The 17,953-nt window shown below is 41.9% G+C and overlaps 1 protein-coding gene across 2 annotated transcripts in view; it reads left to right on the top strand.

The window, feature by feature from the left end:
- Positions 1-17,953, top strand: part of LOC105929905 (microtubule-associated serine/threonine-protein kinase 1) — a 98,043-nt gene that overhangs the window by 22,929 nt on the left and 57,161 nt on the right. The window contains exon 1 of one of the 2 annotated variants that reach the window (XM_012867840.3): positions 15,363-15,508. The exons of the other annotated variant lie outside the window; for it this stretch is intronic. Coding sequence (XP_012723294.2) covers positions 15,489-15,508 — 20 coding nt within the window. The 5' untranslated portion in view covers positions 15,363-15,488. Of the gene's footprint in view, positions 1-15,362; positions 15,509-17,953 lie in introns of those variants that run through there. 2 annotated transcript variants of the gene reach the window in all.

Raw genomic sequence — 17,953 nt, 5'->3', positions numbered from 1 at the left:
ACTCCTATTTTGCTAAATCAACACTTACACCCTTTTGGGTCCTTTTTCTCTGCTTTAGTAAATGATGGATAATCATAATCTGGTATTTTAAATGTTACTTTTGGCAGTTTTACCAATCATGACAACCATGAAAAAGCAGAGTATTGGATAGTAGAATATTTCAAAACCGTCTTCATATCGTAATTAATAACATAAAAAAAACTACAAATACTTTTTATGAGGATTGAAACATGAAATACAAGAAAAATAGGATAGAATAGAGTTGAAATAGGCTTTATTCTGCCTCACAGAGAAAATTCAAGTACCACAACTGCAAAGTCAAATGTAAATGTGAGGATTTACATTCGGCAAACTTGCAGAATAAAAGAAACAAAATATAGTTTTCATTATGAATTTAATAATTAGTCAGTATGTCAAATATCCACCATGTATCACCCCTCTCTTGAATCTGCTATGATTCTGAGAACTATGTTTTCCAGAGATTCTTACTCCTGGTAGGATCTCCCATGGCAAGTTGGCCTCAGTCCACCACCAGATTTGATTGAGTATATAGTTCTTTTTCTGAATTGTTAGTTTTACGTGAAACCTACCAGGATGCACACCTTCCAAAAAATAACAATAAATCTACTTTTACTGAACTTAACTGAAACAAGTCAGGTGCAGTGCCTAAGATGTTCTGTGTTCTTTTGCAGCCTCCTGGATGAGCTGTTTGTGTACTTTTGGAAATAATATTGTCCTGGTCACTGGGTGTCTGAAGAGAAAGGATAAAATGGCACGATACCCTCATCAGACAGATAGATGCCGATGATAAATGTCAAATTCTGCTTTTGAATTTATTTAGATCCAGGCATAATATGTAGCCTTTTGAGAAATTGTAGCCTGAATCTATTTACCTGAATTCTTTGGGCTACAGGTCTGACATTAAATAGACCTTGGCGTGAGTATTAAAATTAGCCTCAGCTTACAAAAAATGTGAATAACAACATCTATTCATTCAATTACTTTTTCATAATAGGCTGGTTTGGATAGCTTTATACCCCTTAATAAATACAATAATTTAAAAAGCTTCTGGATACATTCAGCTCATTTGTCAGATCTTATACATTTGTTTCAGTTTTTGAAAAAAAGAAATATAGCCAAAACAGAAAAGCAGAAACAGGAAATAATCCTCTCACATAAAGGTGAGCTTTTAATTTCATAGTTAAGACCGTCTTGAATGTCTGGGTAATATTGGTAACCTTACAAGCATATTTCCCCCTTTTTCCTCATTACCTAATATGTTATCCACTGTCATTAGATTTCTTGTGAACACATCTTTTTCTGTATATTTATTACCTTGCATTCTACCTTTATTCCGCTCTCAGCAAATTTTTCATGGGATTTAAAATGTGTACCTTTTCTTGTCTTTTTACAAGAAAAAACTGCCTTTGTGCCAAATAAGGAACAACGAGACGTTGTGTTTGAGTGATAGCGATAGATAAAAAGGTCTGACCAGTAACCAATGTGTGGATGGGGTGTGAAAACTTTCCAGTGCGCCGTCAGGTTCTGACTTGATGTCAGAACTTTTGCTCTCTGGTTTTCTAACACACCTCAGTTAATTAAACATCAATTAAAGCTCACACAGATAAACAAACACTGCGCTCCAGTAGCATAGATTTTTTCTATGTAACTGATTACTGTAAGCAATGTTTCTGTGACAAAAAAGTTCTTTGAGTAATTTAATTGTAGATTTGATAATGTATTGATTATATTTTATGTAAAATTTCACGTAAAGTAAAAGCTATATAAAAAAGATGTGTAAAATAGTTTTTTGTCACTGTTGTAAAATCTCACTATACCAGATTCATTATGTGACTCAATTCTGATCTCAGTTTCAAATGAACAATCCTTTAGAATTTTAGCACATAGTCTCATGCAACTAGGTCCTCCAAATGCAAACAGTTAACACTATAAAATAAATAACTTGAGTGACAATCGTAAATGTTGCTCGTAAACAAAGCAGCATGTTTTTAACCATTGAAATTAGACACCTGATAAACTTCATACTATCCATCCTCTTTACCAAAGACAGATTCAAAAACTAGCAATAAACTATTTTTCTACAAGAGAACCCCCAAAGGAGTAATAACTGGTGGGTTTTTATGGCATATTTGCCATAAAGTGACACACACACACATCTTAGGGCGTCAAATATAGTTACTATCCACACTCGTATTGTATTTTGGGTTCTTAATGCTAATTATGGACTTATTTTTCAGAGTGGACAGATAATACAATATCTGGAAAGTAAAATTAAATAAATAAATAAAATAACATAGCACTACTACATACAATACAATTTTACTAACACTATCAATCTGGCATAAGCAGAGATACAAAAGCATCACAGAAACACTGATCCACAAATTGTTTCTACGTTAAAGACGGCAATGGCGTCACAGCTAAACAGAATGCCAGGGTAGATGTACCTACTATGAAGAGAAAAAACAAAACAGAGAGAACGTAAAGTTGAAATAACAACAAATAACGTAAAAATAAAAAGGACCCAAAAGGGTGTAAGTGTTGATTTAGCAAAATAGGAGTAGAAGAGTTAATTCGTCAATTAAAACTGTTTACATATTTTTAAATAGTTGTTACGGTTTGGTTTCACCTATACAGGGACAACATATCCTGGTATTTTCCTGTCAGAAGTTTACATACACTGATCGTGGAGATGAATTTTGGAAGAAAAAAAAAATTAAGACAAGCAATTTGGTGAAAAGCTGTGAATTCATTGTGGGGGTTTGCCGCTCTAGACAGGGTCAAAACTTATACAGGCTAAACCTCTCCACATGTTCAACTACATTTTTTAACCAATGGTGCTGGTTCTAGGTGTGTTTGGAAACTAAATGAAAAATATCACTGAAGAAAGTTTAGCATCTATCCACCACAAAACTCCCCCCTTAGTTCAAGGTTCACCTCATGTAGCTTTAGAGGATTTGTAGCACTGGTTTGGCTGTTAGAGAGTCTGTTGTTCTGCGGTTGCCACTGATTTCCAAACAAAATCCAACCATTTTGTGCTTGTCAGCAATTTTGTCAAATAAAAGACTTAGACTTAGACTTAGACTTAGACTTAGACTTAGACTTAGACTTTCTTTATTGTCATTTTGTAGCACAGAGTGCATACAGAACGAAATTTCGTTTTTTTTTCATACAGCTCAGAAAGATTGCAGTAACTCTACAGGATACCTTGCAGTGAATTTACAGTACAGGATAAGAAAAATGCAGTGGTAAATCACAGTCAAATACAGGATAACTTTCAATTTAACTTTCGGATAAAGTGCAGCAGTGAGCAGTAGGCAGATTGAAATGTAAAGACAATGTAAGCAATGTAAACAAATATGCAGTAAGGTGCAGCAGTGATTTAACAATAGACAGTTGCATTGTAAACAGTTTTGCAGTACGTTTCCGGAAAAAGTGCAGCAGCGATATTGAAGGATACATACAAATGTGCAAATTAGCGGGTCGAGTGTGGTACTCAGTCCGTTTTTATACTTCAGCAGTTCAACAGTCTGATGGCAGCAGGGAAAAAGCTTTTGCAGAACCTGGTGGACCTGCAGCGGATGCTGCGGAACCTCTTTCCAGAGGGCAGCAGGGAGAATAGTCCATGGTGGGGGTGTGAGGGGTCTCTGATGATGTTACGGGCTCGAGACACACAGCGCTGCGATGAAATGTCTTTAATGGACGGAAGAGGAGCCCCGATGATCCCTTCTGCTGTCCTCACCACTCTCTTCACGTTCTTCCAGTCGGAGGCACTGCAGCCTCCACACCACACAGAGAGACAGCTGGTCAGAATACTCTCTATGGTGCTTCTGTAAAAGGTCGTGAGAATGGGCGGGGGCAGGCGGGCTCTCCTCATCCTCCGCAGAAAGTACAGTCGCTTCTGTGCCCTCTTCACCAGTGACGTGGTGTTCATAGTCCAGCTGAGGTTGTCCGTGATGTGCACCCCCAGGAACTTGGTGCTGCTGACCACCTCCACAGCTGAGCTGTTGATGAGCAGTGGAGCATGGTGAGGCCGGTTCTTCCTGAAGTCGACGATGATCTCCTTCGTCTTCTCCACGTTCAGGATCAGGCTGTTGTCTCTGCACCAGCCCACCAGCTGCTCCACCTCCTCTCTGTAGTCCTGGTCGTTGTCGTCTCTGATCAGGCCCACCACCGTTGTGTCGTCCGCAAACTTCACGATGTGATTGGTGGTGAACCTGGGGACGCAGTCGTGTGTCATCAGAGTGAACAGCAGGGGGCTCAGGACGCAGCCCTGAGGGGAGCCCGTGCTGAGGGTGACGACATCAGAGGTGTTCTGTCCGACCCGGACTGATTGAGGTCTGTTGGTTAGGAAGTCCAGCAGCCAGTTGCGAAGGGGTGTGCTGAAGCCCAGATGCTCCAGTTTTCCCACCAGATGCTGTGGGATGATGGTGTTGAACGCTGAACTGAAGTCCAGGAACAGCATCCGCACGTGCGTGTTCTTCTCCTCCAGGTGTGCCAGGCTCAGGTGAAGAGCAGAAGAGATGGCGTCCTCAGTGGAGCGGTTCCGTCGGTAGGCAAACTGGAACGGGTCGAGTGTTGGGGGGAGACTGGAGACGATGTGTTCCTTTACCAGCCTTTCAAAGCACTTCATCATGATGGGAGTCAGTGCAACAGGCCGGTAGTCGTTGAAGCAGGTGACTTGAGGTTTCTTTGGCACCGGAATGATGGAGGCAGACTTGAAGCATGCTGGCACTGTGGCTTGGTCCAGCGAGGTGTTAAAAATGTCTGTGAGGACACCAGCCAGCTGACCTGCACACTCCTTGAGCACCCGCCCAGGTATGTTGTCGGGGCCTGGGGCCTTTCGCGGGTTGACTCTCCTCAGAGTCTTCAACACGTCGGCAGTGTCAAGGCAGAGGACCTCCTCTTCCTGATGGGGAACAGCTTTCACTGCTGGAGTGCTGTTTAGTGCCTCAAACCTCCCAAAGAAGTTATTTAGTCCATTGAGGAAGTCAGCATCAACTTCACCCACCGGGGGGGAGGGCGTGTTGTATTCAGTGATCGCCCGGATGCCTTTCCACATGCTCCTGGTGTTGCTGGCATCGTGGAAAAGCTCCTGGATTTTCTGGCTGTGGTTCCGCTTTGCAAGCCTGATGGCACGGTTCAGGTTGGCTCTCGCTGTCCTCAATGCCTCCTTGTCACCAGACTTGAAGGCTGAGTTCCGTGCTTTTAGCGCTTGACGGACCTCCGCAGTAATCCAGGGTCGTTGGTTGGCTCGGGTGATGATGGTCTTGGTGGTGCTGACGTCCTCAATGCATTTGTTGATGTAGGCTGACACGGTCATGGCGTACTCATCAATGTTGATCTTGTCCTCATAAGTTGCTGCAGCTTTGAACATGTTCCAGTCAGAGCACTCAAAACAGTCCTGGAGCGCCTCCATTGCTCCTTCAGTCCACACCCTCACCTGCCTCGCTGTAGGTTTTGCTCTGATCAGCAGGGGCCTGTATGCAGGAATTAGCATCACAGAAAGGTGGTCTGAAGAGCCCAGGTGGGGGCGGGGGGCTGCTCTGAATGCTCCTTTTATGTTTGTGTAAACTAGGTCTAGAGTGTTCTCTCCCCGAGTTGCAAAATCCACGTGTTGGTAAAAATGAGGGAGAACAGTTTTCATATTTGCCTGGTTAAAATCCCCAGCAATGATGAAAACACCCTCTGTGTGTGCAGATTGCAGCTCAGAGATAGTCCGATAGAGAACAGTCATAGCCTCTTTAGTATCAGCGCTGGGAGGGACGTAAACCGCTGCGATGATAACAACAGTGAACTCTCTAGGCAGATAAAAAGGTCTGCAGCTAATAATCATAAGCTCAATGTCCGGAGAGCAGAGACTTGTGACTAATCTAGCATTTTTACACCAGGTGTTATTGATGTAAACGCAGAGTCCGCCCCCTCGGGTCTTACCGCAGAGTTCTGTCTGTCTGTCGGCGCGGAAAGTAGCTAGCCCCTCCAGGCTAACGGCGTTGTCTGGGATTGATGATGAAAGCCATGTTTCGGTCAGAATGAGAGCGCAGCAGTCCCTGAACTCCCTCTTTGTAGAGAGCTCGAGTTGTAAATGGTCCATTTTGTTGTCCAGTGAGCGAACGTTGGAAAGCCAGATGGATGGTAGCGGCGGTCTGAATGGGTTAGCCTTTAGCCTCGCTGCTAAACCTCCTCGGCACCCGCGCTTCTTCAGCCGGCTACACCGCTTCCGCGTCGCTCTCCTCCGGCGTGAGCTGCTCGTCGAGGCCGCCGCTTCACAGGCCTCCGGGGCTGGTCTCCGTAGGACGCCACAGTCACGTAAGCAGACGAGCGTGGTATTTAAAAGTCCAAAAACACAACTTGATCGCAACTCCAACAGGCGCTCGCGGTCAAGTACTGATCGGCTGGGTAGATGAGTGGTTTCCAGCGAGTTTGGCGGCATTTTTATGCATTTTTATGCAAAAAGTCCGCGAGTTGGTACAGAGCTGTGTTCGGCTGCTGCCGCCAGGGGCGCCGCCGGAACTCTTTCAAAAGAGAAAGTTTAGACAATTACTGGCATTATTCAACAAGAAAAAAGCCACTTCCAAACTGACTGATTTAACCTAAGTCTAGATCGGTCTGTTAGTACAAACAGACCGTGGTTTGTGTGAAAAAAAAAAAAAAAAAAAAAAAAAAAAAAAACAATCGGCAGTGCAAATGTTGGCTCTACTGATTACACGCCAACAGGTATTGCTGATAGCAACCTCTGCATTTTTACTGTGCTGCAGGCCGGCCTGTACCCTGCATGGATTTCTGTTGCTGCTTGCAGCCGGCTGATGATCAGCAGCCTTTATATCCACCAAATAATGGATCAATGTTTATAACCGTAAAACCAAAAGCTACTAACTGGATATTTCTGCCATCACAATTAAAAATCATGTTCTTCTTATTTTGGTTACCTAACTTGTACTTGTCTGGTACAACGCTATACTGTTCTGCTGTTTTTAATGATGAAAATCAATATTTTGGTAAAAATCCCCGCCGGCACAGTTAACCGCAAACACCCCTCAACCCACCAAAACACCTACTGCAAAGATTAGCCCAAGTTCTGGGGAAACCCTGAGTTCTATAAAATGAACTATGGGGGAGAGGCAAAATCAAAGCATCTAGTTTTTTAGTTTAAAGATGGAGACGACAAGGTGGAGCAGAATGAGCAGGTTCCAGTGAAAAACCTGCAGAGTCTTATCAGAGCAATATATTGAGAGCAAAGTTTGGTTTTGGTTCTGTTTTGTGGAGAAAGTCTTTGCAGTTTTTGTTAATTTGTGTAACAAAATATGTTTAAAATATTACATTATTCTGCAAATGAACTTGTTTTTATTTTTCAATTGTTATCTGACTAGGCCTTATGTATTAATAATTGCAGTTTGTTTTCTTTTTCCTTTGCTGTACTAACTTAACTTTAAATTGAGCTTTGTTCCATTTTAATCAGTATTGTCTAAAGTCAGCTGTCACCTGAATCTCCCCACTTTGGGACGGTACAGCTATTTCTATTGTGTTAAAACTGTGTCAGAATGATATGAAAAAGGTAGTATTTATCATACCTTAATTTAAACTAGATGTGTACCTTATTTGATAAATGTGTCATTATCATTATATTATGATTTGTCGACTAAAAAAACCCTAGTTTAACATTGTCCCTGCAGTACACTAGTAGGATCTGTTTTATATAAATAGAATAAAATCTATTCTATTCTAAAAAAGAAAAACTCCAGAATGTAATGTACAGGTGTAACTTGATACTTTTTGTGACTATTTTCACTACAGATGCATTTGCACTGCATTTGCAAGTCCACCAGAAAGGGCTGAACTTTTAACATTTTGATCCTAGAACTTTTTTAGTTGAAGATTTAGCCTTGTTATTCAGAGTGAAATATTCACCGATTTAGCTTTTTTTTTCATTTCTATTACTCATAGAATTAGCTTAAGTAATTATGTTAAGAATCAGCAGAATTTGTACATTTTTAACAATTACACGATTAATTGTCTGAACAATCATTAGTTTATAAGAGCCATAGTTAGGACATGTACAGGTGACAGGACAAATATTAGTATAATCTGTAGAGAGATGGCTGCCTTCAGAGTTGGTAAAAAACAAAAACAACAACTATATTTTAACTAAGAGAGTTGTAGGATAAGAAAGGCGTGACTTCTACCAGCGTAATGACTTTTACTGACCGTTTTGACTTTTACTGAGCTGCGGTGGTCAGTGGCTTATTGAGATAAGGGGGAGGTTTCCTGTTCGGCTCCCTAGTTAACCAGGAAGTATGATGTCTACGCTGACCAGTCAGTCTGTTGATTAAGATAACAGAGAGGCTCGGTGTTTTTGTTTATTAACTAACAATGAAAGGATGTCATGCTTGTTGAAAGCGACGGTTTTGCTGTTAGATGTATGAAATGATAAGATAATGCCCTGCACGAATTTGCTGACTGCAAGTCAGCAAAGATCGATATTGTCCCCCTTCCTGCAGTGCCACACGTGTTTGACACAACTCCTCCCCTCCTTAACAGATCTCGTGAAACTTGGGGTCGTGATCAGTAAGAGAGTGAGCGGCTGCACTATTAAGACGCTTTATGTTGTCCCGCCAAACTGAATTAATCTTTATATCAGGATTAAAGATTAAGGATCCTCTATTTCACCGTATAGAGATGCGGGACGGAGGTTTTTTCACGTAGGATTCGTATTCAGCAGAGCTTACGTAGAGTCTTGCGGTTTAGCGGCTGAGCGGTTGAAGGAGACGGTGGTGGAGTAGGTTCGCTATCCAGCCCATAGACCGTCAAACCGCTGCCCGCGTAGTTCCTCATGGTTTCAGATGTTAGAAGTCTGGTCAGTGAAGTTGCATGGAGGTCCCGATCGGTCTGCCTGGTTGTTTTTTCTTATACTGAGAAGGGGTGTGGTTAACGTTGAAGGGGGGAGGTATTGGCTGTTGTGAGGAGGGCGGGTCTAAAAAGCTACCACTTTCTTGATCCTCAAAACATCTCTCCAGTTGCAACAGTTGCAGAACAGCGTTGACATCCGGTCTGCTATCATCTTGTCACGCCATGCGTCAAGCAGAAAAATAACCGGAGTTGTTTTATCTTGAGCCTGTCTCGGAGTTGCGCGGAAGAAACCATCGACCGGTAAACCCCGTTTTTGATTGTCATGTTGGTGAGAAGATCCTATTTGTTGAATCTGTGTCAGTTTCGAATTCCTAGAGTGGGGGAGGGGGCCGGAAATGGGGGAGGGGTACGGCTTCCTGGAGTGGGGGAGGGGACCGGAAATGGGGGAGGGGTATGGATTCCGTAAGTGGGGGAGGGGACCGGAAATGGGGAGGGGTATGGATTCCGGAAGTGGGGGAGGGGACCGGAAGTGGGGGAGGGGACCGGAAATGGGGAGGGGCCGGAAATCAAAGGGGGACCGGAAGTGGGGGAGGGGACCGGAAGTGGGGGAGGGGACCGGAAGTGGGGGAGGGGACCGGAAATGGGGAGGGGCCGGAAATCAAAGGGGGACCGGAAATGATTAGGGTCATAAATCATCCGTCAATTAAAAAGTGACAGAAGGTATATCCTTAAGTCTCTGAGAAGTATAGCAGTATTTTTGTTTTTTTTGTTTTTTTTAAATACGGATTTGTTTTTCACAGAATATGAAAGTCTGTAAAACCTCTGTAGGGAGTAAAAAAGTCGTTTTCTCTCTGTGAGAATAGCGTATGTCTTTTCTCACAGCCCTGAGAGAAAGACCTTGCAACTTGCTTTTAACACATCACCCAAGAGGTATTGTGTGATCGGTCAGATATTTGAAGTGAGCCTGGGTGATGCCGAAAAGCAGACTTGTCCTTTTGTCAGCATTTCTCCTATTACTTAGGTTTCTTCTGATGGCTGGCGAGAAACAGCTTTTTTTGGTGTACCGCGAGTGAATACACTTCTTGGTTCTTGTGGAATATAGAGGCCTTGAAGCTAAAGCCAATATTACAAAGACAGACCCAGACCAAGGCAGACTTTCATCTTTTTTAAACTCCATTCTCTTAAAATCTTAAAGCAGTTTGTGCAAACCGTGTTTTAAAAAAATGTTCTTATGATTGAATGACACATTTTTCAACATATTAGTCTGTGGTTTTGAAAACAAATGACTGCATTGATACACAGCATATAAAAGTGACTAGGTCTAAATCATATTCTGCAAAAATATGTTTAGTGTATCTTACCAGAGTGACTACGGTATTGCTGCACAAAGGAATCCAAAGGTCAGCCACTACGGACAAAAGTAACATGCGGGGTACCCCAAGGTCTAATCCTTGGACCCCTTCTATTCAATATCTATATGCTCCCACTAGCTCAGGTTATAACAATAAACAAGATTAGTTACCATAACTATGCAGATGATGCACAGTTCTACATTATGATGTCACCAGGTGACTCTGAACCTATCCATGCACTGGACGGAGGCTTAGAAAAAAATCAATGCACGGATGCACCACACCTTTCTCCAGCTGAACAGAAACAAAAACTGAAGTTATTATCTTTGGACTTAAAAAGGAACAAACTAGAGTCAGCACACAGCTTCAGTTATTACTAGTGATCAGGCCCGAAATCTGGGTGTGGTGATGGACTCAGACCTGAACCTTCAAGGACATATAACGTCAGCTACAAAGTCAGCCTTTTATCACCTGAAGAACATTTGCAGGATTAATGGACTGATGTCCCAATGAGATCTAGAGAAAAATATCTATGCATTTATCTTTAGTCACATTGATTACTGCAACGGTGTTTTCACAGGTCTTCCTCAAAAAATCAATCAGACAACACCAGCTGATCCAGAATGCTGCTGCTCGTGTTCTCACTGAAACCAGGAAGCTAGAGCACATCACCCCAGTTCTAAAGTACACTGGCTCCCTGTAGCTTTAGAGAATAGACTTTAAAATACCTCTGTTAGTTTATAAATCACTAAACGGCTCAGGACCAAAATACATTGAAGGCCTGTTGTTGCTGTATCAACCCTCCAGATCACTCAGATCTTCTGGTCTGCTCTGTATACCCAGAACCAGAACCAAACACGGAGAAGCAGCATTCATTTTCTATGCTCCATAAATCTGAAACAAACTTCCAGAAAACTGCAAAACAGCCGAAACATTGAGTTCCTTTAAACCAAGACTGAAAACCCACCTGTTTAGAGTTGCTTTCAGCCCATAATAACAGGAACATTGACCAACACATTTGATGCGTATTGATATTTTCACTTGATGCACTTCAATGTTTGTTACTGGTCTCACAAAAGGTGACCTTTTCAATGTGTTTGATGTTTTTATGTTTTCATGTTGTAAAGTACATTGAACCACCTTGCTGCTGAAATGTGCTATACAAATAAATTTGACTTGACTTCTTGGGAGGGGCGGGCAATGACCAGTCTACATAGACCCGGTCATTGTCACTTATTTTGCAGGACAGGGAGGGGCTGCTGCGCAGAGAGCAGAATTCATGAGGGTTACTCGGACATGCATGAATCATGCAAAAAACTCCACTTTGGGCCTGATTTTGATGAAGGAATAACATCATAACATAGTTAAAAGCTCATCAAAGTTGATTTTGCATGATATAGACCCTTTAATAACAGATATGCAAATTTATCTTGGCTGAATATAATTGCATCATCACAAGATAGATGTTGCCTGAAGGCCTTTAGCTTCTGATGTCACAGAGACTGATGTTGATAGATAGTGATGCTAACTATGCTAACCGCTAATATAACATACCAAACCAGGGACTGTTGTTTAACATATGCGGTGTAACGTCACCTCTACTCCTTTTCAATAATGACCACAGTCTATAGGACAGCTTGAAATAAATGTTTTTGACACTAAATTCTACTAATGAAAGGAGATAGCAGCAAGTTTAATTCCTCCCGGCCTGTAGGTGGCACATTCACGTTCACCCACTCTCATTCCAACCTTTCAACCGTACTGTCTGCCAGCCGGCTGCCAGGTCCGGTGGCATTAGCGAAACGGTTAGCATTAGCAGCCAATTAACTTACCTGTCCAGACGAAAAGGCAACCTCCACATGGCTTCAGGGTTCCTTTGCTTCCTTAGGTCGTCATCAATGCTTAAAAGCTTGACCGATGTTCACACTCGTTTTGCTTCTCTTTTGGTCTGCTTGAATCTGAGAAATGTAACACCACGAAGAAGCCCTTTCTCAGCGCTATCACAGAGCTACAATGATCTGGCATCAACTGAGCTCCATCTTACATAATATCAACCTACTATTCCTAGTGGTGCAGAATACTTTCATGCCAATGTTGGCATCATAAACTGACATTTTGGACCTGTAAAATTTATAAAACAATTATTTAAACACTATATATTTATTCTTCTGTAAAATTAATACTTTTATCCTGCACCACTCTAGAAGTTCTGTGAATGTATTATTTTTTCAAAAAAAACTTGGTCTTTTTGATGAAAAACATTAGCTATAACCTTTAACGAGAAATCTGAAATGGCTATGAAGTCAGTCTCAAAATGGAGATTCTAAAATTTCCAATAAATCTCTGACTGGTGCATTTCCATTTGAAAAAAAACAAAACAAGACAATATCAAAATGTAATGACTTGCTGTAGTACTTTTATTTCTTACACCCTTTTATTAGTCCCATGCTACAAAATATTCAATGTAGATGTAAACTGCTATGTAAACAGCATCTAATGCTGCATTAAGACCAAACACTTTTTGAGCATCAAGGGCATCGTGTTTACATACAAAGTCTATGGTGGATGCGCCTCAAGAGGCCTTGAGATGTCTCGCAGCACATCACACACATCTTGCGCTGTGTGCTTTGAAGCTTTCCGGGCATTTTGTGCCTCCTGTTTGGCTTGACTCGTGTTAAGCACCACTAGAGTGGCCGAGGCAAGAGCTGGAAGCAGAAAAGACCTTCACTGTTCATGTGAGCATCCTTGAATTGACTGCGGAAAAAATAATCAGGATCTATCACTTAAAAGATGATTTGGAGCCACAAACACGGCAGAGTAACTTCTGGATCATTCAAAGTGTGGCAGCTTGTCAAAGTCATTATTTCCATTTCTGATCGCAATGTCACTATAAAACGGCTGCCGTCACATCATCCATATGCCCAGGACACACAAAATCTTCTTTTTTTTAATGAATGGAAAACATCTTCTATTTTCCTTTCTTTTATTAAACACAATATAAAAGTTAACAGTTAAAAATGGGGGAAATACGGTTGGGCACATGAATCAAGTGCTGCGGCACGAGAAGCAAGCGCAAGGTGACGCAGCAGCCCCACAGCTCCTCTACCCTAAAAAGAATCCGGTGCTCTTCTGTTTCTCTGTGCACCCTAAGAGGAAAGTCCCGTTTGGCACACATCACACCACCTTTACATGCTGACGGTTTCTCAACAAATGTGATGTTTCCAGCATCTCCTTGCATTTGGCTTATTATAGTCCCGCAGCTCTTAGGCAAATTACTTTTTCTGTGCCGCTGGTTTACGGAGAGCCAGAACATGAAGCTTGCTGTTTTCATGGTAGGGACCAGCAGAAATTCTATTTTATTCTGCCTCATTTTATTTTATTTTATGATGATTTTTATGATGACTTTAAGTGACACACCTAAAAGTGTGTGCGTGTGTGTGCGTGTGTGTGTGTGCGTGTGTGTGTGTGCGTGTGTGTGTGTGCGTGTGTGTGTGTGTGTGTGTGTGTGTGTGTGTGTGTCACTGTGTCAGTACACCCATAGTGGGGGATTTTCCGATATGAAAAAATATTTTAACTTCTTAGATAAATATTAACAACATAAGGTGGTGAAACTCACCAAACTTAAAACTGCTCTGAATTTTTAGTGAATTCAGACATCCATCCATCCATTTTCGAACCCGCTTAATACCTCATGGGGTCGCGGGGGTTGCTGGTGCCTATCTCCAGCGCTCACTGGGCGAGAGGCGGGGTTCACCTGGACAGGTCGCCAGTCTGTCACAGGACAACACATAGACAAACAGGACAAACAACCATTTACACACACACACACACACCTAAGGACAATTTAGAGAAGCCAATTAACCTAACAGTCATGTTTTTTGGACTGTGGGAGGAAGCTGGAGTACCCGGAGAGAACCCACGCATGCACAGGGAGAACATGCAAACTCCATGCAGAAAGACCCAGGGTTGGATTTGAGAATTCAGACATTTTTATTATAAATAATTATAAATCTCTCAATTTCATCCACAATTTTCTTAAGAGTCCAACAGATGTAAAGAACAGGGTAGCTCCTCTCAACAGACGGCACTTTGCCAGAGCGTTAGAGCGTTGAGTCTCTACACAGCGCTTTTGAGCCTTTTTGACGCTCAAAAGGCGTTTGGTCTGAACGCAGCATAATAGAGATGCGGTGGTAGTTAAAGGCTATACAAAATCACTTTTGTATTACCTACTCTGTCATTTTTGAGTCTAGAGTTTTTTTAGGATGATAAAATGATACAAAGGATACTTTGACTGTTAGCTTAGGAAAACTCATTTCCAATATTAAGGTCCCACATTCAAAAAAGTGAACAAGGGCAGTTGTCTACTTTATGTTGACATTTCATTTCCAGTTAACGCATTAAAAAAATTTTTTTTGGGTTAAAAACATTTATGTAATGTGTTCTAGACAAAAAAAAATCCATTTAGCCTCAATAATTCTCAATAAACCATGTACATTTTAATGTTGGTTTTGTAGTTAAATTAACAAATTTCAGGTGCTGGATTTATAAACCAATAAACCGCCTGTAAGGTATTTTCTGTTTGGATTCAGGATGTTGCCGTCTCTCTCAGTAGGAGGCCATTAGTCCACCATCTATTATAGATGAGCTGAGTGGAGTTGGCTCCACTCTCAATCTGCCTGCTGCATTCATTCAAGGGTAAACCCAGCTATTCACAGCTGTGTCTGTGTGTGCAACTTACTTCCTGATTAGCCATGCTCTCTTAAGCTTTTGCCACTGCAAAATCTTTCTCATTGTTACGTGACAACCCACATCAGTCTGTCCTGTAGCCATTTCTTCCCTCTCTGCAGTGACAAGTTGGCGTCGTTGTACTCTCTGCTTTCTCTATTCACGGTACCTGCAGTGAAAAGCTGACAGAGGTGAAAGGAAAAAATGGAAGTCACAAAACTACACCATAGCCTTGAGAAAATGACCCATAATCCCCTTCTGTCTTTTGTTATTCCTTTCTAAAAGACTGACCCACCCTTCCTCCCTTCTCACTCTCTTGCTCTCTCTCTCTCTCTTTCTCTCGCGCTCTCTCTCCCTCCCTCTTGTTCTCTCTTCCCTCCCTCACCTTTGCTTCTTGGACTCACTTGCTCAGACACGCAGCCACCAAGGGATGTGGGACCTGCCCTTTGTGTCGGTCTGGGCTGAAATTTTGCCCGGTGCTTTGTGACTGCTCTTGCTCAAGCTGTTGCTCAATGACACATCAACAAGAGATATCCAACCAACATGTTCCGACGCACTAAAAGGTACCGTAAGGGAATAGAAACCCAATAGTTAGGATTTTGTTTCTATGGTTTAGGGAGTGGAAGGACAGGCAGCATTTGTTTTTGATTCATTTTTCGTAAGAGTAAAGTGTTTGGAGTCTATGTATGAATGAGGATGAGGGTATCTCTGTTTTGTATGGTAATTGCCATGTGGGTTTATGAACTGCTACCGTCTTACTGCAGATCTGAAAGTGTTGAGGTAGGGCAGTTAGTCCTTAAAGCCGTTGTGATGTCCGTTTTGTTTTACATCTGTCAAAGTTGAGTGGAGTGCTTTCCTGGCAGACCGTTTATGTGGTATGCTTTCTAGCCAGTTTAATGATGAACCAGAGGAAATGGGTTGCACAGACACCCACACATGACATCACTTTTTAGCCCCAATTTGTCATTGTTTTCAACGATTGACATTAAATTTGGAACAGATACACATTGTCCTCAGTGTCATCAGAGGATGATTTTTTTTTTTTTTTTAGTGATCGCTGTTTGGCTAATATGTGTTTTGTTCAAGACGTTAAGTCAAAGTTCAAGGTAATTCAATCACAGTGTGTAAGCTAGAGGTGGAAAATCCAGTCATTGAGAGTAGACGTTCTAGACGGTTCACTGCTTAAAGGAGCAATAAGCAAAATGTCTTTATTTATAGATAGAAAGAACTAAAAAATAGTGATGTGAAGAACTAAAGGAGTCACAGTAGATGAGATATGATATGACGTCATGCATCATCTCTCTGTGTTGTTCTCCAGTCTCTTATTTACAAAGTCGGGTCAGCCGTGCATGCATGTACGTCCGTGAGAACAGCTGCCACTCAGGGTTTAACCCCTCCCTGCCCATAAAATGCCACTGTCAGAGCAGTGTAGCGTAGAAGAAAAATGGTGGAGAGCATGTCCATTGGATTGGATCGTCAGGGTGCAATGTGCGTGCAAATGGGTGAATGACTAAACTGTAGTGTGAAGCGCTTTGGAGGTCGTCAAGACTAGCTAAAGCGCTATACAAGTACAAGCCATTTACCATTTACCAACGAAACATTCTCTTGCTAACAGCATTATCAAGTTATGAGTTACTTACTGTTTTACTAGACATGTTGGGAAGGGGAGGGGGAAGGGGGGGGGGTGTACTGGAAGAAGAGAGAAGCGATGCTTGTTACAAATCTTGTTTTGGTCAGAAAGTGCTCAGCAGTCCACCTATTGTTGAAATTTTGCTTATTGCTCGGACACAGAATTGAAATGAATGACCTGCAAATAAGAAGTTCCAATACAGAAAACATTAAGTTGCTTGAATAAAATTTGAAATGGTTAAAACGGCACAACAAAGCATTGAGATTGTCTATTTTTTGCTTTTTGTACAAATAGATATAAAGTATTCCTACATTTCAATCTACATTTCAAAACAATCCTGGTTTATGATAGAACTACCTGGTTTCAGTTTGATCTGTCAAAGTCTTGGATTTTGAACCGGAAGGCGAACAAATTTAGTCCCGACTCATAACCAGGGAATCAGCCCTTTAGTGCAGATAGGACGTTCCAAAGTAGTTGCTAACTTCAGCATCATTAGCTAACAGTTAGCTGGTGTTCTCACAGTGTGTAAAATCATTTGTAACTGTCATCTTTTATTTTTTTTTCAGTTAATTAATGAAAATACTGGCAGATTAATTAAAAGTGTAGAAGTGATGGAGTGAAGTGAAGTTGTGTGGGTCCACCCAGTGAGAGTTTTGTTGTTGGGTGATTCTGTTATGCAACATGACAGGACAACCTGACAGGGTGAGAAAAAACTAGGCAGAGGTTTGCGACACAGACTTCATTTTGATGAGAAATAGTGTGGCATTTTAACATCACAACATCTCGTACCAGGAGCCCTCTGTACTCCTCAGGTTCATCTAAATACAACAGACTGGGTCCTGTATTGTGTTGTGATATCGTTAGCTTCAATTGTAACTTTACCTAACATCCAAGGATATTACTGTTCATGTTCATTTTAAAATGAAACAATTACGCTTAAAAACTGCTCTAGATAAAAATTCGAAATAATGTTATTGCCTTTTGGACTCTGTTATCCAATTCCCCCCCCCCCGTCTACTTAGCAGGCCAAACTGTTTGCCAAGGAATGTATTTTGACAAATGTTATCTTAATACGGGGTGCCCCCTTTTCAGTCCTCCCAGTTCTAAATGCACTTGAGAGCAACACATAACACAACTTTTGAGCAGGCAGAGACAGGCTTGGGGTCTTTTCACACCCTTGTTCTCTGATTGCCATCTGGAGTTTGAGGCTTGGAGGAAGAGCGGGCCATCTAGCCTAGATCTGGCCTGGGGTTGGGTGTTTCTAGTGGGTCAACTGGGGCTGGTGCTTCTGCTCTTACTGGGAATGTGATGTGGGGTTATGGCATGGAGGGGTGGGTTGGGCTACGTGTGGTCTTGGTGGGGGGGTATGGGCACCTGG

This window comes from Fundulus heteroclitus, chromosome 16 (assembly GCF_011125445.2).
Source record: "Fundulus heteroclitus isolate FHET01 chromosome 16, MU-UCD_Fhet_4.1, whole genome shotgun sequence".
NCBI lineage: Eukaryota > Metazoa > Chordata > Actinopteri > Cyprinodontiformes > Fundulidae > Fundulus > Fundulus heteroclitus.
The sequence above is the reverse complement of the archived record's forward strand: the minus strand, read 5'-3'. Positions and strand labels throughout refer to the sequence as shown.